The sequence below is a fragment of the Cyprinodon tularosa genome, unplaced genomic scaffold (assembly GCF_016077235.1).
Source record: "Cyprinodon tularosa strain WSP-4 unplaced genomic scaffold, ASM1607723v1 ctg238, whole genome shotgun sequence".
NCBI classification, from domain to species: domain Eukaryota; kingdom Metazoa; phylum Chordata; class Actinopteri; order Cyprinodontiformes; family Cyprinodontidae; genus Cyprinodon; species Cyprinodon tularosa.
The window spans coordinates 502,788-524,984 of NW_024038890.1; the positions used below are offsets into that span (position 1 = coordinate 502,788).

The following is a 22,197-nucleotide window of genomic DNA, read 5'->3' on the forward strand; positions in this document are numbered from 1 at the left end:
TAACACGTGTACTATATAATCTTCCCACTAGATGGCAGCAAACCACACTTGTTTTTTTTTGTTTTTTAGTTAAGCAACTAGTTAAGTAGGTATATTACATTAGCCCCCAATGTGATCCATTGAAGAAAAAAATATATACTAAAAATAATACGTAGCAAGCACTTAAAATAATGTGGTAAATTGCCTGTATACTAGTTTTAAAGCAGAATATGGACTATGAGGATTTTAAAGATCTTCACAGAAACAGATTTTCAATCATTCATACACCAAATTACTCATGCATAAAGTACAATGTCCAAGGAGCTTTGAAACCTGATAAACTTTAATTGAATTGGCAGATGTTATTATTTTTCTGTCTGACCAAAATACAGCATATTTCCCCCATCATTAGGACAGATTGCAATAAAATAAATATATTTTTTATATATTTAAACCAATGTTTTGCTCTGTTCATATGAAAGCCATCAACAGTTGAGTTAAAATTTTGTGCAGGACTAAACCATAATTCTTGCCTTCCTTTAAATTGTGTTAAAACTAGCAACCCATATTCAGTCATTTTAAGGTATTGCATTATATTCTAAAAAATTCTTGATGTGAAGCTGGTTTTATCTTGTAAAATGAATGCATGTGTGAAATACCTTGAATGTGCAGAAGATAAATATTTCATCACTTAGTTTTATTCAAAAATATACACAATGGGGCTGAGTTCATAAAAATACATACATGCATATATTTATATGACAGCTAAATTTTAAAAAAGCAGGATTGTTATACAGGGTTATTGCACAGGGTATATACATTGGTATTTATATAGATGTGTATGTATATAACTATTGAATTATGTATTAAAAATATCTAAAAAAACATTTATGTTAGCACTGCAAATATACAGTCATATGTTTATATTACAATTTTTATGTATTTATTACTGTTTTAAAGGTTGCAGTTAAAAAAATGAAATTGTCTAGAGCTATTTTAAATGAAATTTAATGACAAAATAAATCTGTTTAAGTCTAAGTATTAAATATAAAGAAACAGTTTATTGCACAGGGTATTAATACGTAATTACATATTATACATTAAGCAAACAAATTAGATTAAAATAATTTGAGATAGTGATCAATTACCGGTAAGTAGAATTGAATTACACTAAGGCTGTATCCCAATCCATAGCGGTTGGTGGCGGTAGTGCTCCACTTTTGTTTTTTGCCAACCGCCAAATCATCTCTACGTATAAGAAGAAGAAGAAGACGTTAGTGGAGCTGTGATTGGATGGCCGTCGGTTAGTTTCAAACATGGCGGAACCATCAGCTAAGGAGCCGCTAACTGGAGCATATTTTCACAAAGAAAGGAAGAAATACAGCCCAGAGGAGGAGGCCAAGCTGGAGCGGCAGCATTTCTGGAGAATAATCGATGCATTTCGGTCTTACAGGTGCTACAAACAGAATCTACAAAGTAAAAGACGAGCCACGAAGCTTTGTTTTTGTGTCGATTCGTCGTGGTATTGTTGTTGTTTTGCTAACAAGGACACGGGAACTATGCTAAAAAAATGTCTGTCGTTAAAGAAGTTTAGTCTTTGAGCACTTGGTGATGTTTTTATTTTCCTTCCATCAGGTTTCATGTCCAAGAGCAGGTCAAACGGGCTGAGCGTCAGTTTTACAGCCTGTCGCAAAGGCACCAAACGATGCTACCCGGTGTTCTGGCCAACCTTGGTCGGATCATGCAGTGCGCCGAACACAACCAGGATGTCCTGGAGGCTATCGTTCACAACAGCCTTCACATGTTTGAGAACGTGGAGTATGGGGAAAGGGTAAGCTTTTCAGTTTTGGATGGTTATTGTTCAATGGTGATCATTATAACCATCACTGTTCCCAACAACCTCAATCAGCTGTTACATTCATGCTGATTTTTACACAGTTCCTACCTTAGACAGTTAAATAACATGCTGCTGTCATTTTGCACATCTCTCATGTTGCTGCTATTTTCAATATCCATCACTGTAAAAATGTCCACAGCTATATATTTATTTTTCTCAAGGTTTTATTCTTTTACACTTTTTATTATAATATTTTGCTATTGTAATAGCAGAATTTCCCCATTGTGGGACAATAAAGGGATTTTCTATTCTATCTGATTTGATTGAATTTAAGGCGGTAAAGCATAATGTCTCATAAAGTATCTCTAATGCATTCCTTAGCTTCTTATGTTTACATAGTCATAAAGGGCGTGCAGATCTCAGTTTGAAATCCATCCAGGTGTAGAGATAGAGCCCAATCTGCAACACTCTATTATTTTATAAGCTGGCTGACCTGCAATAACCTCATGAGATGGCACTGAAAACTGTGTTATTTCCATAATGTACAGCGGATGTCTTCAACAGGGGGTCCACGCAGGTACTGCATGGGAGTCGCAAAAGTTTTGATTGATTAGTTTTTTGTTTTTTTTATATTCCCCCATGCAATTTTTTCCACTAATTGAAATATCTTTAAATACACATTAACATGAATTTAACACACTGTAGTAAACAGATAAATGGAGGCAGAAGATGTCTTTCAGTCATCAATGCAAACATTCAGCGACACACAGGAGCTCTTTCAAGCTGGGCACGGTTTCATTCACAACACCTGTCCCATCAACCAGGAATCCTACTCAGAAATACTTTAAGCGTGAAATTATTTTCGTTACATGACTCTATATGTAGTAGAGAGACTATAGGACCAGTTTATAACACAATTTCATACAATATATATGATTAGGGGGTCCCTGCTCCATCACGCTTTTAGTTTGGGGATCCTCAGCCTGGAAATCGTTAAAGACCCCTAATGTACAGCATATACTTTCTGTCTGTCGCGCTCTCTATCTTATATATTCATGTGTGTATATGGAGCCATAGTGCAGACATTTGTTGAGTCTGGCTTTATCCTGGCTTAGCCTAAGTCTTTGTCTATATCTCAGACAATGCTTCAGTTCTGGCATAGAGGAATTTTTGGCCTGGTTTCTTTCTGATTTTGGTCTAAGCTTGATTTGATTCTGTTTTCGATTTAGTTCATTACTGTTAGAATAATTATCATTGGAGATGTGTCAGTTTATTACACCTTGGTATTGGCTGCCTGTTGCGTGTCAGAACTGATGTTTTAATCTAATTAGGATAGTTCCTCTGTCTGGATATACAGTTATAGTCTTCCTTCTGTACGTGGCAAAGATTTGGAAATGGAATGAGAGCGGTGTCCTTCAGCTAAGAATGAAGTGTAGTATGGATGTCTAATCATCTGCTAACATATATGATGTAAAATAAGATGAAGTGGCAGACTGGAGATGTATAAAATGTCTTTTTAACTGTTAATCGGGGCCACTTCCTGAGAGGTGAGCATCTGCCTTCTGTACATTCTAAGCAATTTCTCTTATCTGAGTTAGATTACAATTTCTATCAGAATCTGTTGTCATGTCTCCTGGTTATTTAATACATATAAGTGATTAAATGTTATTTAAAGTTTGTCCCGATTGATCTCTTTTCAGGGAAAATAACAGAACAGATAGAGCATCAAGGTGCTTCTAACTACCATCATAGATCAGATGAACAAAAATCTTCTTACCTTTATAAAAAATGCAAGTAAAAAAAAACTATATGTTCGCTGATATCACTTGATGTCCTCCTGCATGACCACTGAAACTCGGGCTAACCTGTGTCTCTGTTTTTTTTTATCTTCAGTTTGTATTCATCAGCCTTTTCTGTAGACTGAAAAACCTTAAAACATTGCTCTGTTGTACTTGAACAACCTTTGACACAACATAAATGAGCCATTTATTTTTTAATAGAAATTAAAGATGTATCTGAACAAAACCTTGTAGCTTATTTCTGTTTTGATTAAAGGTTTTGGTAATGTATAAAGGGTTACAGAAGTAATTGTTCTTGATAACTTCTGCCTAAATATTTTTTCTGGTTAGCAGTTTTATTTACATTTAAAAGCACAATTACTCTCTCCTCATTGGAATGTCATTATATATTAATTGTGCTGTCTGCTGAAAGTCTTGTTCAGCTGTTTCCGCTTTATGATTTTAGGAGGATCCGAGAAAGACACGCCCATCCTCTACTTTTGACATGGACAAACTGAAATCCACCATAAAGCAGTTTGTCAGAGACTGGAGTGAAGTAGGAAAGGCTGAAAGGGACACTTGCTACAAACCCATCATCCAAGAGATCCAGAGGCTCTTCCCAAGTGACCAGTGGTAGGGATTGTAGCTGCTCACTTTTACAGCTAAATGCATGACATTTAAACTACAACACATCTATTTAACTTCAGTCTAATTAGGTTTTCACAAACCATGTTTAAAAAAAAAGTCACGTGTTTTCTATGTGATGTGTGCATTGTTTTGCGTTTTATTATATCAGTGATGTGTCTAAGGTGAGCGTGCTGATTCCTGGTGCGGGGCTTGGTCGACTTGCTTGGGAGATAGCTCGGCTGGGGTACGCATGCCAGGGCAACGAATGGAGCTTCTTCATGCTTTTCTCCTCCAACTTTGTTCTCAACAGGTAAAGCATGGAAATTAGCTTCAGTGATCAGAGTTGGGCTTTTATTTGAAATTGGTTCAATCTCAATTCACATTCTTTATATAGCCTTAATTCACATTACATATAATTTCAAGGTACTTTACCGAGATGAGTTAATCAAATAATTCAGGCCAGCAAGCAGAATCATAGTTAAACACACTTCTCTGCAGTACAGCTTCGTTACTGTTAACCACCCATTACTCTATCCAGACAATGTCTTGCTTACAGTCAAAATCACGATAATCTAATGAAAATTAAAAAGACTCCAATTAAGAAAAATTTTAAATGGGGTTTGTAAGACATTTCTCTTTAAATGTTAATGACTTGATCTGATATCTCATTTATGTTGTCTGACAGAAACCTGGCTGCAACAAGAGGATTATGTTAGCATAAACTAGGAAACCCCCTCTATCTATTTGAATTTATAAATGCCCAGGAATTCTGGGCGAGGAGGACGAGCAACAATCTTTGAGTCTGACTGATTGATTCGCTCGAAGCCAGTTAACAGTTACGATTCTTTTGAACATTTAACCCTTAAACTAGCCTGATAAACCAGACTAAATGTGAGATTAAATGTGTAATTTAGTCTGGCCCCGATGAGATATCGGAAGATCGTGGATGAGAACAACCCATTGTTTTTCAAACCGCTGTCTGTGCCTATTGGCCAACGCTCTGACCAATTATGGCAACTGACTGTGACGTAGGAAGCGTGACAGGAATCTGGTGGGGGAGTGTAAACAAACAGCCTGTCATTAAAACTGCGAATACGTTCCTCTTAAAAATGAATAAGCGTAGAGCCTCTTCCTGCTCACGTTTCAACGAAACCCCCAAGTCTAATCCTTCCAAAACTGATTCCCAAGCTGAGTCAAAAATCGCCATCAGAGGCAGCGGTCTTTCACACACGACTATGCCGAGCGAGGGCCGCTGCAGACGGTCTGCTTTTAGCCCTGGCTGCCGTTAGCTTCGGAGATCCGCTGGTTGCCCGATCCTCTCAACTTCGGAAATTGTTTTATTAATTATGCATTAAATCGGTAAATGGACCATATAGTGATGCTTTAAAGTATAATATTCTCGCCTCAAATGATCTTAAAACGTACTTTCATTGAGCAGAACAGAAAATAGAACTTTTAACTTTCAACGGAGCGCTCCATTAAAAGCTGCTGCTGCAGCAATGCTTGCTACTGTTCAATAGTTGTTGCCATCTTCCATGTTGTGGTTTCTCCAGCATTGTGCAGCTTTGTCGTCCCGCCCTCAAAACCCCGCCCACTTTGCTTCCAAAAATTCAAAACGCGTGATTAGCCCGCCAGTTCTAGGGCCTGGGCCATTGATCGAGGCTAGACCACTCGCAGGCAAAAATGATTTTGGCCGCTGCCGGGTGGTGCTACTTTTCAAGGCTACCTTTAAGACTCTTTTCCACTGAAATTAGTGGGTTGATGCAGGTTTTTCAAACATGGGTCGACTCGCTAACATTCAGGAAATGGCTCCTTTCCATTGGCAAAAAAATGCCGGATTTGACCCCTGTTGGCAAGCTGCATGGCCTCTGTTCCCCCACTGCTGCAACTTTGTTGATGCTCTCTTGCTAGGTTAGCGTTGATGCTGTCACCAAGTAAACATTGGAAAACAACATAGAAGGGAGCAAGGGCATAGCAAGTCAGCTGTCCCCACTGCCACTAAAAGCCAATTATTTGCAGGTTCACATTCTAGGCAACATAATCATTCAATTAATATCAGTTGTACACACTCTTTTTGGAAAATAACGCGTACACTAAGGGGGTACTCATGATAAAATGGCCAAGGAGTACACAAGTCCACAAAGGTTGGGAATCACTGCTCTAAGGGGTTGAAACAAAGTACTTTAGGAGCTACATGAGTGACCGAAGCCAAAAGGCACCAAATTAAGTTGACAAATTAGTATTTAACCTGAGTTAATTTCATAAATGTAGTGTTTTATATTCATTAGGCCTTAAATGTAAACAATCTTGATACTGAAAGGGTCTTAAAGTGTTGAGACATTGATTATTGCTATTATTCACTGATGAGTTTAATCTGTTTATCTAGATGTGAGACAGAGAATACCCTGACCCTGTATCCCTGGATTCACCAGTTCAGCAACAACAAGAAATCCTCCGACCAAACTCGACCGATCAGATTCCCGGACGTGAACCCCCAGAGCCTGCCGCTGAACACAGACTTCTCCATGGTAGCGGGGGACTTTGTGGAGGTTTACAGTGAACCGGGTATGTTAAAGCTGACAGGGATTCATTCTGATTTAAACATCTGAAAACGAATCTATCAATGTTTGGTTGACGAGTAGCTTTCTCTTTCATTAATGTTCAGTAAACAGTAAACCTTGTGATATCATGTGTTCCCCTCAGAATGCTGGGACTGTGTGGCAACCTGCTTCTTTATTGATACTGCTAATAACGTCTTGGAGTATGTGGACACAATTTGGAAGATTCTTAAGCCTGGCGGAGTATGGATCAACCTTGGTGAGTCTACTAAAAGAAAACTAAGGTAGACTGGAATCATTGCTGACAGTTGATTTTCTGTTAAATATGTTCTTTTTCTAACAAATCAATCTGGATAAATAAATGTACATCCCAGCCCAAATGAACAAGATCAATGCCAAAACACCAGGCTGGTATATTTACGCTACTTAAGGTATTTATATTTTGCATTGTGGGTAAAATATGACTTAATATGAGTCCGTTGTTGACAGACGACCTTATTTGGGTTGCTTTATTTTAACTTTATTCTGTAGTATTTGTAGAGGTTCATAGTTTAGTTTTCTACATGTTTAGGTTAGCTTTTTGCTACTGAGTGAAGTAAAAAAAAAGAAAAAAAAAAGGTTTTTCTTTGCACTCTGAGCGACTGTCCTATTTTGTACATGACTATAACACTCTTGATTTTTGCACCACATTCTGCTTGTAAGGTTTCCAGTATTGACTAAATAGGACCTTAGCTTACAGCACAGTTATGTTTTGTCAACAGTTTCATTACAAAGTCCTCATGCCTTAAATCATGTTAAAAATTGTTTTTCACATCTGTGTTTGAAATGCAAACTTTTGTCTGCTGTTTTAGATGTAAATTATCTCCATTGAAACTCTGACCGGATCTGTTTTAAAGACGGTTTCAGAGGTTTTCTGGTCTACTTAGGAGAAACTCTGTGCACCAAGACAGAATTACTGTGTGCCTTTGGGGGAGACAAGGGTCTCACCTGTCCACCCTTAGCATTGTCTAATACTGCTTCAGTCTTCTTTGTACTTTAGCTGTGACAATTAGGAACTCCTAGTTTCCCAAAGATAAAGTTGTGTACAAAGTAATAGCGATGCGTTAAAAATATATATACCTGCATGTTTGGTATATTTTTAAAAATACATTTTTAGATGAAGTATGTCTCCATTTTTGCTTGTTTGAGTTCAACTTAGATCTGTGGCTAACGAACCGTAGGTACAAGTAATTTGTTTCTGCATCTTGTGTCTTTCAGGCCCACTGCTGTATCACTTTGAGAATATAGCCAATGAGCTCTCTATTGAGCTTAGCTATGAGGACATTAGGACAGCGATGATAAAATATGGCTTCATCTTTGAGGTAAATGGGTATCATTTTTAATTTGATTGCATTCTGGTTTTCTTGAAAACCATCGTTATGTTTCTAAAAGCAGTCCTATTCCTGTTACAGGCGGAGAAGGAGTCGCTACAGACGACTTACACTGAGAATGACTGCTCAATGCTGAGATACGTTTATGACTGCATCTTCTTTGTTGCTCGAAAACCTGCTGAGCTGCAGTTTAATGCTGTAGAAGAAGCAGAGCAACAGCTAAATTCTCCACCAGCTGCCAAGTCGTCCAGGCGGGAGGGTAGCAATAGGCTAACGTGACGTAAAACCATTAAGCAAACATGGTAAATTTGAAGAGGTTTAACCGCCAATATTTTTCTCCTTCAATACAACTTTTAAATTGCCACTCTCTGAAAAGTGCTTCCACCCTCATGGATTTTTAGAGAGCACTTGAGTACAGCTGAAACTGTGGGTTTAGTAAAGCAGGATGGGGCCAGTATGAGTTTCTCTTGCTATGATAACTGAGTGGAAAAGAAGAATTTTTAATGATGTCAGAGTATTGACCGAAATTCAAAGCAGAAATGCATCACACTATATGTTTTTCCTTTATATTAAACATTTTTTTCTTTCCATGTAAGTGATGGAAAAGTCTTTTTGTCAGCTGATCTGTATTGCAAAGCAGTGGCTGAGGGGAAAATATGGAACTGATCCGTATAAAAGTAAAAAATATATTAATAAAAAAAAAAAGTTCTCCATCCGACACTTTCCCTGGTATCTCATTTAATTGAGTTACCCACAGCCTCTAGTAGGTTTGTTTTTAAATCCGTTTTTTGTGATTTCCAAGCAGTTGACTTTGTTTGGCTTTTATATCACACACTCTTAACTTATTTCTATTACCCCGACTTACCTTGCCAGTTTGTATCCATTCACATGTGCCTCTACAACTGAATTATACATTTTGAAACGTATTTATTTGTACTTAAGTAGGCTTATTTGCATGTTTCTGTTTTTAAGTTGTAAAGCTTTCATCTTTTTCTTTGAAATAAAGCCAAGCATTTTGAGAAAAAAAAACGTTTGAATGGAGTATTTCTCTTGCAAACAGATTTCTGGAGCTTCATCGCAAAATTTTCAATTTTGATTATAAGGGCTCTCTTTGTATGGGTGTAAATGTAATGACACAGTTATAAGTTCCTGTGTCACTAGCTTCTACTATTGTTGGCATCTCACTTAGAGGAACTTCCTCTTTCTGCTACCTTATTGATATACAGTCATGAACAAAATCAAAAAGAATCTTTTCCAAACTATATCGAATTTATTATATTTTTTCCTACTGTAAATAACAATTATACATTATCTCCAAAAAAAAATAAAAAATTTTCAAGCAATGCAAATGCTTATAGTTACTCGTTTAAAATTCCCAATCAGTACAAAATGTTAAATAGATTTAAAAAAAAAATCATTTTAGCAAAGAGAACTGATTTTGCAAAAACAATAAAAAATCTTAAATCATTTTGAATTACTATTAGAAACGCTTTGTTTCCCATAGCTGTTTATTCTATAAATTAAGTTATTTTTTCCTAAGATATGTGTTGTTTAACAATTGTCATTAAAGTTCTAAAAAAAAAAAAAAAAAAAAAAAAAAAACATCGCCAAAGCGAGAGATGGGGGGGGGAAGTGGGCGGGCCTTAAAGGAATAGTACACCCAAATCATGATTAGCCTTCATTTTCTACTCACCCCCATGCTGAACAACACTCTGTAGTACTTTTTTGATATCTCAAATGCATCTGGAGATCTGGGAGGCTTCTTGCTGTCTGCTGACATTCAAATAATGGAGGTCTATGGTGACTGAGACAGAAAGGTCCATAAAAGTCCACAAAAAACGTGTCAATATTCCTCCATACTGCTCGTCCAATGTATTCCAAGTGTCCTGAGTGGGTAGCATCCAGAATTTACTCGAAACGAAGTCATTTAGAATGTTTTTAGAGCATAAACAGTAGTTTATAGGATTTCCTGAAAGCGCGCACACGCGCGCTCACGACGCTACGGAAGCCGGCAGACCAAACCAGCGCATTCAGCTCGGCAAAGAACTCATGCTCTTCCTCAACACTGAAGTCCTCAGATATTTTTCTTTCATTTGTTTCTTTCTTTGCACAGATAAACAGCACATTTCTTCTTATACGCTTGCATTATTGGAAGAGCAGACGCTGAATGCGCACTTTCATCTGGTTTGATCTGCCGGCTTCCGTAGCGTCTTGAGCGCGCGTGTGCGCGCTTTCAGGAAATCCTATACACTACTGTTTATGCTCTAAAAACATTCTAAATGACTTCGTTTCGAGTAAATTCTGGACGCTACCCACTCAGGACACTTGGAATACATTGGACGAGCAGTATGGAGGAATATTGACACGTTTTATGTGGACTTTTATGGACCTTTCTGTCTCGGTCACCATAGACCTCCATTATTTGAATGTCAGCAGACAGCAAGAAGCCTCCCAGATCTCCAGATGCATTTGAGATATCAAAAAAGTACTCCAGAGTGTTGTTCAGCATGGGGGTGAGTAGAAAATGAAGGCTAATCATGTTTTGGGTGTACTATTCCTTTAAGCAGCACGGCTGTTACACGATTGGTTCTTTTTCTTTAACTCCTGTACGTCATCACTACCGGGTTTGTTGTGCACGCTGCGCACTTGTGTTAAACAGAAGGACGGGGCTTTTATTTTGCTGCCTTGTTTCACTCACTCTATCATATAAGTTTTCTATGGCAAAGAGACGCGCGGAAGAACCTTTACTGCTGGACTCTCCCATTAAAAGAAGACATCTTGCTCCACTCTGTTGTGTCGGCATGCAGCCAGAGAGCATGGCTTCAGCAGGGGGTTTGAGTTCCCCGTCCATACTGACTCTGTTGGGCAGCCGATGTCGAAAAAGGCCTCATTATTCCGATAATGAAGCATCGGATTTATTTCCCAAGGTTTCGCTATGGGACTCTGGAAAGTTTGCATTGGATGTGTCGCAGGAGCCACCTTCTGGAAGTTTCCAGGACGAGCGGGGGCCCTGTACACTTTCACGAAATAAGAGACCCAGAGATGACAGTTTTGGTTCGGACACAGTTAGACCTGCAGGAAATGATAAAGTAGGTAACATGGATTAATTTGGCAACATGCACAACCTGTTGTTCAATAAAAGTACGTTTTAAGATCATTTGAGGCGAGAACCTTATACTTTTAAGCATCACCATATGGCCCATTCACAGATTTAATGCGTAATTTTAATGCCTTCATACAACCTGACTGAACGTTACTTCATCGAAAAGCAGATGATGTAATAAGGGAAAACCGCCACTAGGTGTCCCCATTTGCACACTTAACTAATTCACATCCAGTCACTTTGGACAAATTAAATGTGTTTTATTCTATATGAAAAATGTAAGTAAGTAAATTAGCTTTTTATTGGTTACTTAATTAAAAGGGCAAAAATTGTTTGTTTCCAGATTTATTGTATCAATAGTATCAAAAGTGATTTATCTAAATTTAAGAGGACCAGTAGCAAATTAGAAAAACCAAAGATCTTTTATAAAATGCAGACATTTTCTACACAATCACGTGAAAGACTGCTGACTTGGAGGTTTTCCAGCATACAGTCAATGATAACAAAAGGTCATTCAAAACTACCAAAAAAAAAAGTTCACCTTGAATTTCAAATCTAATATCAAATCTCATTCAATAGTTTGATTGCTTATATCCAGAAGTATGCCCTAATCTGAAGTAAATATTGGATATTTGTCCAAAATAAGCCAAAAAAAAACTGATGTGGAATTTTATCAGCTGGCATCTATAATCGCCTTTGTTTCATGCTGATAGAAGCAATTTGCTTTTTTAAAGTTTCTGTAGGTTATTGGTTATTTTTACATGGGTCTGTTGTTTTGATACCTTTTGTTGTTGTCTTTTTTCCATTTTAGTAATATTACTTGATCAAGTCTTTTCTAACATTCTACAGTATAAAATTAGTAATGAAATCTAATATTGTATTGAGTTGATATCGGTATCGGCCCATTCTCAAAGCTGCAATGTTGGTATTGTCCTGGAAATGAAAACGTTGCACCGCGACACCTTTTGTTTCTACAGTTAGTGATGCTAAAGATCCTCTGGCAGTGTTGGTCCACTGCTTTTTATCAAGCTCAAAGCTGATGCAGAAGTGATCAATGGGGAACGGCGGCCTAGTTGTTAGGGCGTTGCTTGGAATCCTGATGTTCTGAGCTCAAGCCCCACTCCCACAGACTGCCACTCTGGCTTTCTGAGCAAAAGACCCTTAACCCCACACTGCTCCCTGGGCACTGCACAATGGCAGCCCACTGCTCCCCAAGGAGATGGGTTAAATGCAGAGAGTTCATTAAGTAATGACAATAAAAATAAAAGCTGGGAAAGAAGTTTACCAGAAAACTGTAGGAAGACACTCATTCTGCACCAAAATCAGGTTAAATGACTATAGTTTCACTATTTGCCACTTGAACCAAACCCTTAAAGAGACATGGATTGTTAAGTGTAACATGACAGTTACCAGCGCTAAGAAAGAAGATTAACTGAGATTTACTGCCTGGGCCTCCTGAACTTCTCAGTAGCATGACAGGCTAATCACCTTCAATTCAGTCTGTAATGAAACAACAGCTCATGCAAACAGGAGAGCATATCAGGTATTGAGTGGATATACTGCACAGTACCATGATTCTGTATTATAAATAGGATTTTCTGTGCATTAATTATTTCTTGGAAAATAATTTATTTGCTGTTACACAATTGGAAATATGAAATTAAATCTTACGTTGAATCGATTAAAAGTCCTTTCAAGTTCAACCGTTGAGTGAAAGTAACATAGCTAATCTTATTTAAAGAAATTTCGATCAATCAGATTCTCTTCCTTATTGGCTTTTACTAAATACTTGTAAATACAGGGGTTTTCTGGATGCTCACTTGTCCTTTTTTTTCTTCTTTTCAGACAGACAAGGACTCCTCTGAAGATGACACTTATAACTCTTTTCAGTACTGGAGGGTCCCCTTACCTGAACTTGACCTTTTACTGCTAGAACATACTAGTGACCAGTCCCAAATGAAAGACAAGTCCAAAGACAATACCACGTCTGCAGATGCAATGGAGAGCTGAAGATGATGGACACTTTAAGGCTTTATTTACCTGAGCAAAGCATCATGCTGTTTGTCATGTCTTTTGCGATATGATCTAAGATCTCAGTGATGCTTTTTGGATCAGCTCTTGGCCTTTCTGAAGATTCTAAGTTCAGCAGGCTTGTAAACGCCACGGGGGACGTTTCATTCAAACATGCTGCAAATCTGCATCAGAACCGGAGGAAACGTTGGTTGGGGAGACTTTTCTTCAACCTACCAGGTTTCATCAAGATGGGTGTCACATACCGCTTTTAATAACTGATGATTTCAAGTCGGTTCTGTAACCCACTGCAGTGTTACTTTGCAAATGACTTTCCAGTATTTTTCAGTTCCAAATACATGTCAATTTTTGCTCATTTCTTTTTGTCTTTTCTGGTAAAGTATTTGCAGATAGTCTTAAAGCCCAGCTGCTGCATAAATCTTTTTTTTGCACCTGGTATTCTGGAAAGGCGAGAACTCTTAAGCCTTTAAAAAGTCTGGGAAGGTAAGGTGAGACGAGAGAGATTTGTTTCTTTAGCATATTTCAGTAGAAGGACAATTCAAAGTATTTTAGAATAGAGTAATGGCAGGGAAATAAAATATGAATAATTCACAAATGTGAGCTGAAGTTCCCCCTACAGTGGTGAGGATGCACTATGTTTCACCCTTTTTCCTTTTCTTCTTTTACCCCTACCTATTAAAATCTCTGTGTATGCCAATGTAATTGATTAATATTTTAATGATTTGAATGTTCTGATGCTTTTATAATGTAACACACTTTGAATTGCCTGCTGCTGAAATGTGCTATATGAATACATTTTACTTACTAAAGAGTAACTAGAAAAGAGTTAGAAAGCTTTTATTGTCCTTTCGTACACATAGTGTGCAGAAAACAAAATTTTGTTTTGTACAGCTATCTTATTTCCATTCCTTAAATTGCAGCAGTGATCAAATTTATCTCTCAAAAGAGAGATAAAAGCTATGAAATCAGTAGGAAAAAGAATGAAAAACTAGAGTTTAGGCTGCCTAAAAAAAGAAATAAACATATTTAGAACAGTCAAGGGCAACTTTACACAATTCTAATAAAGTTGAATAAAGTTGAATTCTATTCTCCAAATGGCTTTTTAACTTTGATTTAAAAACAAATGTTGGTTCTCTTTTATGTTCTGGGTAAACACAATATATCTTATTATTTTTTCCCCTGTAGAAGAAATGAAATGTGATTTAAGAAATTAGATAAAGAAGCCAGCATAATTTAAAAGTATAAGCATTAAAAATATTGCACATTTAGATCTCAGACAAGAACTCATCTTAACTCAAACACAAAATGGGGAGAGTGTTGGCTGGGTTGCAAGTACCTGGTTTGATCCCCACAGCCTCCACTCTGAGTTCCTAAGCAAGACCCTCCATTGCTCCCTGGGTGCCACACAATGGCAGCCCACTGCTCCCCAAGGGGATGGGTTAAATGCAGAGGTAAATATCTCCAATGTGAGATCAATAAAGTTCAATAATTATTATTAAATGCACCAGACCACATTTGTGTCAGTAACAAACAACCAATGGATCAAACAAGAGCAACATAGCTTTCATGCAGCAGACCAGAGCCAGAAGACATGAGAGGTCTGAAAGTTTATGCTGTGACAACAAATCTATAATGTATTTGGCCCCCAGTGATTTATAAACTACCAAGTCTGTTAATAGAGCAGAGGCAAGACCTTAGAACTGGGGGGATGTGCTTGTTTTTCTTAGTTTAAGTGAGGACGCTGGCAGCAGCATCCTGGATTAACTGAAAGCATTTAGGGAAATTTGTAAAGAATCGGCTAAAGATGAATGCATGGATGAGTTCTTCAAGATCCTTCTAGGACATCCGTTTTTTTGTTTTCTGTCATGCTTATCCCAAGCGGGATCCTGAGGGGTGCTGGTGCCTATCTCCAGCTGTCTACGGGCGAGAGGCGGGGTCCACCCTGGACAGGTCCACCTCACATCATGTCATTTTTTCTTAAAATAAGTGCATTTCTTCTTGAATTAAGGAGGTAAAAGAAAAAAATTGCCAGTGGAACAAGACAATTTACAAATAAAATAAGAAATCACAACTGCATTGTCTTATTTCAAGTGCATATTATCTAATTATCTTATTTTAAGAGTAAAAATACTCATTCCAATGGCAAACTATCTCATTTACCCACTCAAATTAAGGGTAAATACACTTAATTTAAGATAATTTTTTTTTACTTATTTCTAGATCGGTTTTTCATCACAGGGCAACACAGAGACAAACAGGAAAAACAACCATTCACACTCACACCTAAGGAGAATTTAGAGAAACCAATTAACCTAACAGCCATGTTTTTGGACTGGGGGAGGAAGCCGGAGTACCTGGAGAGAACGCATGCACAGTGAGAACATGCAAATTCCCGGGCAGGGAATCGAACCCAGATAGTTCCTTCTAGGACAATATTTATTTAATCTTAGAAATGCGCTTTGGGTAAAGAAGAAAATGTACAAGGTTTAGAAATTAGATGTGAAATATTTAAAAGTAGTTCTGGTTCTCAAATAAACCTATCAAGGTGAGGTTGCTCAGATTTATTCTGGTTTAAATGGAGTGGGATGGATGTTATTAAGCTGAATAAAATCAGAAACTACTTGTTGCTGGACTGTTTTCTGGAGTTTAACTCGATCCTGCTGCTGCTGCTGCTGGGTTGTGGTCTGAAGGGGGAACCAGCTGCTCAGCAGCTGTGAAACAGGGCTGTTCGGTTGGAGGTCATGAGCTCCTCAAGGCTTCTTGGAAAAGGCTCGGTGCCCTTTGGACCTGCAGCTGATAAAAACCGAACCGACAGACTGAGGATGATGAAGCGGTGGGATCTGGTAGAAGGTCTCCGTTACACTTCAGCGGTTTATTGGTGTTTTTCCAGCTGAACGAAGCCATGGTAAGTTATGCAGAAGAAACGAATGACATCAATTCACCGAAGATATTTTGTTTTCTACAGCAGGGGTCGAGCAAAAACAAAAAAATAAAGAAGCTGTTCAAAAGTTGACGCGGTTTATCTAGTAAATTAGCCGTGGCTAGCTGATAAGCTATCGTGAAATTGGCTAAGTTGAACTTGTTAGCTAAGCTCATGGTAGGAGAGTTTTAGTAAAGTCACATGTCTGCTGACTTTGTTTCTCTTCACATATTTTATAAAATATGTTGGTTGGCAGAAGAAAGAAGCTTTTAGGTGGAGCTGCTAATGAAGTATTTTTCTGATTAGTGAAAAAAAAAAACAAATCTAAAAAAAACTGATATTACATGCAATTTGTTAAAAAAACGTCTCAAGTTAAAGTACATTTATAATAATTTAATGGAAACATCTCCATATCCACCCTTAATTTAATTAAGTATATAAAATGATTTGCCAATGAAATTAGTATTTTCTAATTTTAAACAAAACATTTCTGGTTCCATTAGCAAACTATTTCACTTATGTCCTCAATTAAAGGAAAAAAAAAAAAAAACTTATTTTAAGAAGAAATTATTAACATTTTTTTGTAGGGTCGGAGTCCTTATCTAAATGTTGTAAACCTGCTAAAGGGAAGGTTTTCATTCAGTATATATTTTATTATTCATTACATTAAACCATGTCCAGTTTGGTGGGGGTACAGTTTTGGAAACAAATCTGTAATAAAGGTAAAATCATTTTTATTTAGAAAAAGAGTCACTTTATGTATTATGTGTGTTCTTTATCAGCACACCTTAATCAAGTGATTTATTAGTTGCTCTGCAGGGATCTGCAGAAGCCTGTAAATCATCTATGTATTCAGGTCAGGTGTTTGGAGGCAGGAAAACTCCTAAAACCTGCTGGGCAGGAAGTCCAGAAGAACCCCAGACTAGAGTGTATTTTTAACTTAGGGTAGTTTTGGTTCTGAGCAGTATTCCCAGTTGTGAAAAATGTGCTTATTGATAGGAAACTAAACATTATCACACTGACATTATCACCATTACTCTTACTGTTAAAGCTGTTCAAAAATTCTCTTTGCAAAGTACAAGTAACATGCTTGTTAATCATCATACCTGAACTGATAACCTGACTAATTAACCCACAGGTGTCAGTTCATGTTGTGTTCTAAATATCAGATTGGAAACATCTATATTTTATGCTTGAAAATTGACATTTTATGTTTCTTTCATCACATTTTCTACATATTTAGTGCCTCTTAAAAATAGTAATGTAAAGGGATTTTTTTTTTGCTGAATTGGGGCCATAAAGTATGTAATAAAGATAAAAAGAATATAAATCAGAAATAAACAGAAACACATGAAAAAGAGAAACATTTAACCATAAAAAAAAAAACCACAAAAAAAAGATAACCTTGAAAAATAAAAAATACTTTTCAGATTGCATTTTTGCAGAAGTTTCTCAGCTTCCTTCACACTCGCCCTGTTTTGGCTCTGATGAGTCAAAACAGATGATGATGGGGTGTGGAATTAGGAAGCTCATTACAATTGCTGATCAATCTATTTTTAGCTGTTGCATACAGAGACCCTGAGAACCGGAAATGTCTTTGAAACATTGTCAATATTCTATGTATATGCGACTGGTTTTGATAAATAAAATGCTTCAATGGTAAAAGCACCTTATATGAGTACACAACCCAAATCTTAGATGATAAAATCGAATCATGCCAGAGTTGTACAGGGTTTTAAGTCTGTGTTGAAAATTTCCCCAAAATATTAATTGGTTATTCTTGTTAAAACATAATAATAATAATAAAAACTTGTCCATGGTACTTCACATTTTAAAAGATTATGTTTTTTTTTTTTTTAACAGTTCATTATTACAAAAACAAACAAAAAAACTAAGAAAAGGTGCAGTGGAGAACATTTTTATTTATTTTTTTAATTTAGCCCATAAAAGGATTGTTAATGCAGTCATTATTCGTCCTTGCGTTTCTCCCAGAGTTGACATCTCCTCTGCTCTGCTTCACTCAGCCTGACCTCCAGAGCTCTCTGTTGTCTCTCTTTGCTCCAGGTGGGGTACAGTCTACTCTGCCAGCTCTATAAGCACTCTCAGCCTGAATCTACAATCCTGCTGCAATCTACCATTCCTCCTCTGAAACCCTGGTATTGATTGACTGATTGATTGACTTTATGGATCTCAGAGTGGAGTGTGCCAGAGCGGCACAGAGTTGCGGCACCAAAGCCCTGCTCTGGAGCAAAGAAGGCTAACAGCAGGAAAAGAGTAGATTCTAAAAGTCTACCAGAGCTATGGGCAGAGGCTGTGGGTTGCTGGGTCTAGGGTTTTCTGCAGAGAGGCGTACCTCCTCAGTCTGGCGGTTCTTCAGCTTTACGTTCAGCACATGGGAATTCGCTAGTCATGATTCCCCAACCCCTTCATCTGAGTCCACGCTATCTACGCCAAAACAAGGCCATAACTTTGAAGCAGGAAAAAAGGTTGAAAGTTCGGTAGGAATTTGAACATTTTACAAAAAAAAAATTGAATCTGAAAAGTTGTTTGGCTTTTGAACAAACTTTTTTTCAGGTATTTTCTTTTTGAACACACTTTTTTCTTTTAGGTATATTATATATTTTTTTAGGTTTCATGTCTTTTTTTGAGCATTTTTTTTAGCAAATGTAATGGCCCTATTTTAGCTCCATATAATTTCAATTTGAAAATCTTCTGCAATAAATTGTAACTTTTTGACTGTATTGGTTCATTAAAGAACCAATTATTTATACCTGTCTAAACTGGCCTCTTTGACATCACCCTAATAGTGAGCTCCTCCCACAGAATCACCTTGAATGTTTTTCTTTTCTTTGGATTAAGATTATCCCTATAATAATCATATTTTTAACACAAATTCCCCTAAACAAAAAAAAAATCTGTTAAGATGTTAAAGGAATAGTACACCCAAAACATGATTAGCCTTCATTTTCTACTCACCCCCACGCTGAACAACACTCTGGAGTACTTTTTTGATATCTCAAATGCATCTGGAGATCTGGGAGGCTTCTTGCTCTCTGCTGACATTCAAATAATGGAGGTCTATGGCGCCCGAGGCAGAAAGGTCCATAAAAGTCCACAAAAAACGTGTCCTCCATGTTATATTCCTCCATACTGCTCGTCCAATGTATTCCAAGTGTCCTGAGTGGGTAGCATCCAGAATTTACTCGAAACGAAGTCGTTTAGAATGTTTTTAGAGCATAAACAGTAGTGTATAGGATTTCCTAAAAGCGCGGTCACGAGTCTATGGAAACCGCGGCAGGCCAAACCAGATGAAAGTGCGCATTCAGCTCGGCAAAGAACTCATGCTCTTCCTCAACACTGAAGTCCTCTGACATTTTTCTTTCGTTGTTTCTTTCTTTGCACAGGTAAACAGCACATTTCTTCTTCTACGCTTGCATTATCGGCAGAGCAGACGCTGAATGCGCACTTTCATCTGGTTTGTATTACAGGAAGTGAGAAGCTGTGCCAGAGTTCCTGCAATGTTTGGTCTGAATGCAGGGTTTCCGCGGCTCATTAAATCATTATTTTTTTAAATTCAGGCCTTAATTGGCATTAAAATTCATTAAATGTGATTTTTGTGGCATTTAAGATGCTTTATTAAAAAATTATTTTGTCATTATCAGATATAACTGGTTCAGCTTTTTTGCACGGAACTGCTTCCGGTTTATCGTAAAGCCGTATGTTTGGAAAAGAAGCTTGAGGCGGAGAAAAGCTAGAGAATAGGAAGAAGCAAATTTCAACAATGCACAAAAAGAGAAGGTTATATTTTGATTTCAAGTGTCTTCTGTGTAACTTGGTCTGCCCTAAATCAAATATGTTACTGTATCAGGATGAGAGGATCAATATAAGCAGATCATAACATTGATAATACAAAAAGAAAATATTAATATAATCCATCCATCTTCTTACACGCTTAATCCCAAGTGGGGTCGCGAGGGGTGCTGGTGCGTATCTCCAGCTGTCTATGGGCGAGAGGTGGGGTACACCCTGGACAGGTCGCCAGTCCAACACAGGGCAACACAGAGACAAACAACCATTCACACACATACTCGCAACTAAGGGGTTTTAGAGAAGCCAATTAACCTAACAGTCATATTTTTGGACTGTGGGAGGAAGCCAGAGTGTGTGTGTGTGTGTGTGTGTGTGCATATATGTGTGTGTATATAAATTTATATATATATATATATATATATATATATATATATATATATATATATATATATATATATATATATGGGTACTTGATGGCATTAAATGATTTCTAAGAGCATTAAAAGAGCATTAAAAAGCATTAAATTAGAATTACTCATTCCTGTATAAACCCTGGAATGGTTGATCTTCTATTACTTTTGCTGAATTGTTTACTTAACTTAGGAATTGATGTTTAGATCTTTGGTTTTATGTCATTTGAAAATTAGCATAATATAAAATTGGTACATCTTCAACTCTAAATTACCTTAGAGATCTATTAAGCCCTTTTGTGGTTTCTGTAGACATTAAACTGCAGCCTGTGGCTAAATACAAAAGTTTTTTTTTTTATCTATTGGAAAATCTGCTTTCTCTAAAACACAGCTACGCTTCAGAGCCTCGCTAAGTGTTTACACAATCTGACTCCGTTTTGGGAGGGAGTAAACCAGCTCCCCATCCATGTGGCCTAATCTCAGGAAGGGCATATTTGTACATTTCCTACAAACTGCTCTGCTTCTTGGGACTATTGTTGAATCTGTTGTTTAAAAGTAGCAAAGGCTTTGAGAAGCATGAGGTAGAGTTTGGGGTTGTTGCTCTCACGCCTTCAGTGTTTCTCTGTTTGTGGGAGGGAAGTTGCTGCAGTACAAGCTAGAGTTTATCTTGTAGACCTCTGCTTTGACTACTATGAACTTCACTGAAAAGGTTCTTTTGTATTTTGTTTTTTTCCCCTTAGACATATGTTTGTTTTGCCTCAGAATCAATTAATCAAAGCTAAGTATACTGTCCTATTTTTATTAACTCACTTTGATCTGTCCTTATTTCAGACAGGAGCATCTTGGATTGAGGAGACCTTCTTTAGAAGGGAGTGTGTGAAGTTCATCCCTTCTTCTTGGGACCAACACAGGTAAGCTCTACAGTGGCTGCACTGTAAATTTTATGATTCCTGGAACACTGTTTGTACTTTAATGTTACCAGCGGTGGGTGGGAATAAAGGTTTTCTGAGAACAACCATTTTGCAGCGTGTCCTCTTATTCCAGGAACCATGTTTTTTCCCCCTGAACATGTCTTTTCTTGTTTCTTTTTAGATGCATTCCTGTGTGTCAAGTATGCCAAAGCCTGATCAGGTATTTCTTAATGATTTCCTGTTATATTGTATATCTGTGGCCACATTCTGACTTCAACACTTTACTGCCCACATGGGAAAGGCATTCTTACAATTTCCCGTTTGCTTTCTTTTTACTGCTGCCTCGTTTTTTTCTTTTTTTCCATTTAACTTGCGCTCTTTTCGCAAAACCTCAAAATGCAGTGAGTCAGTGAGTTATTAACAGTAAAGGATATGTTTAAAGGAACAACTGAAGAGAGTTAGTGGCATGAATAACACAATAAAACAGAAATATGTAGACTCAAGGACAAAGGGAGTTGTAGAGGAAGGGTGGGACGTAGGAAGGGGAGGCATGGTCAGCTGGGGTTTTGAACATGATAAGCAAACAATCTGTATTTATAGCTAAATTAACAACACACTTTTGTTGCACACATCGGCGTTGAGGAAAATGGCAGATGGCATCCAATGTGTGATTAAGCTCTCAACATCACTTGTTTAGTTGGAAAACAGTTTTAGCTCTGTCTAAATCACTTATACAGATTTATTTTTTACTGTTACCTTAAAACTTGCAATTAAAGGGTTAACCTCTGCTACAACTTATTGTTTTCATATTTTTTGCACAATAATCTATCAGTGTAATACGTCCAGTGTGTTCAACATATTTT

At 37.3% G+C, this 22,197-nt stretch overlaps 3 protein-coding genes across 4 annotated transcripts in view; all 3 read left to right on the plus strand.

The window, feature by feature from the left end:
- The first annotated feature begins 1,247 nt into the window (after positions 1–1,247).
- On the plus strand, positions 1,248–8,891 carry carnmt1 (carnosine N-methyltransferase 1). Its single transcript, XM_038287237.1, has 8 exons — positions 1,248–1,432; positions 1,615–1,810; positions 4,061–4,227; positions 4,391–4,531; positions 6,608–6,786; positions 6,925–7,038; positions 8,037–8,140; positions 8,231–8,891. Exons 1-8 carry the CDS (start codon positions 1,296–1,298, stop codon positions 8,426–8,428), a joined length of 1,236 nt encoding a protein of 411 aa, XP_038143165.1. The 5' UTR covers positions 1,248–1,295; the 3' UTR covers positions 8,429–8,891.
- Positions 8,892–10,740: 1,849 nt separating this feature from the next.
- Positions 10,741–13,638, plus strand: wu:fa19b12 (uncharacterized protein LOC560551 homolog). 2 transcript variants are annotated; one of them, XM_038287292.1, is made up of 3 exons: positions 10,742–10,983; positions 11,077–11,238; positions 13,098–13,638. In XM_038287292.1, the coding sequence occupies exons 1-3, from the start codon at positions 10,867–10,869 to the stop codon at positions 13,260–13,262; spliced, it is 444 nt and encodes a 147-aa protein (XP_038143220.1). In that variant the 5' UTR covers positions 10,742–10,866; the 3' UTR covers positions 13,263–13,638. The 2 variants fall into 2 exon arrangements, with proteins under 2 accessions (XP_038143219.1, XP_038143220.1); XM_038287291.1 differs by having other exon boundaries at positions 10,741–11,238.
- Positions 13,639–16,015: 2,377 nt separating this feature from the next.
- The window catches only part of trpm6 (transient receptor potential cation channel, subfamily M, member 6), a 34,815-nt gene continuing 28,633 nt past the window's right edge, over positions 16,016–22,197 (plus strand). Inside the window, 3 exon segments of the mRNA XM_038287266.1 lie at positions 16,016–16,188; positions 21,255–21,334; positions 21,516–21,554. Coding sequence (XP_038143194.1) covers positions 16,186–16,188; positions 21,255–21,334; positions 21,516–21,554 — 122 coding nt within the window. The 5' untranslated portion in view covers positions 16,016–16,185.

Coding starts and splice junctions, on each gene's coding strand:
- wu:fa19b12 (XM_038287291.1), top strand. CDS start 10,867: ATGGCAAAGAGACGCGCGGAAGAACCTTTACTGCTGGACTCTCCCATT. Junction 11,239..13,097: donor GACCTGCAGGAAATGATAAA/GTAGGTAACATG, acceptor TCTTCTTTTCAG/ACAGACAAGGACTCCTCTGA.
- carnmt1 (XM_038287237.1), top strand. CDS start 1,296: ATGGCGGAACCATCAGCTAAGGAGCCGCTAACTGGAGCATATTTTCAC. Junction 4,228..4,390: donor CTCTTCCCAAGTGACCAGTG/GTAGGGATTGTA, acceptor TTATTATATCAG/TGATGTGTCTAAGGTGAGCG. Junction 6,787..6,924: donor GGAGGTTTACAGTGAACCGG/GTATGTTAAAGC, acceptor TGTTCCCCTCAG/AATGCTGGGACTGTGTGGCA.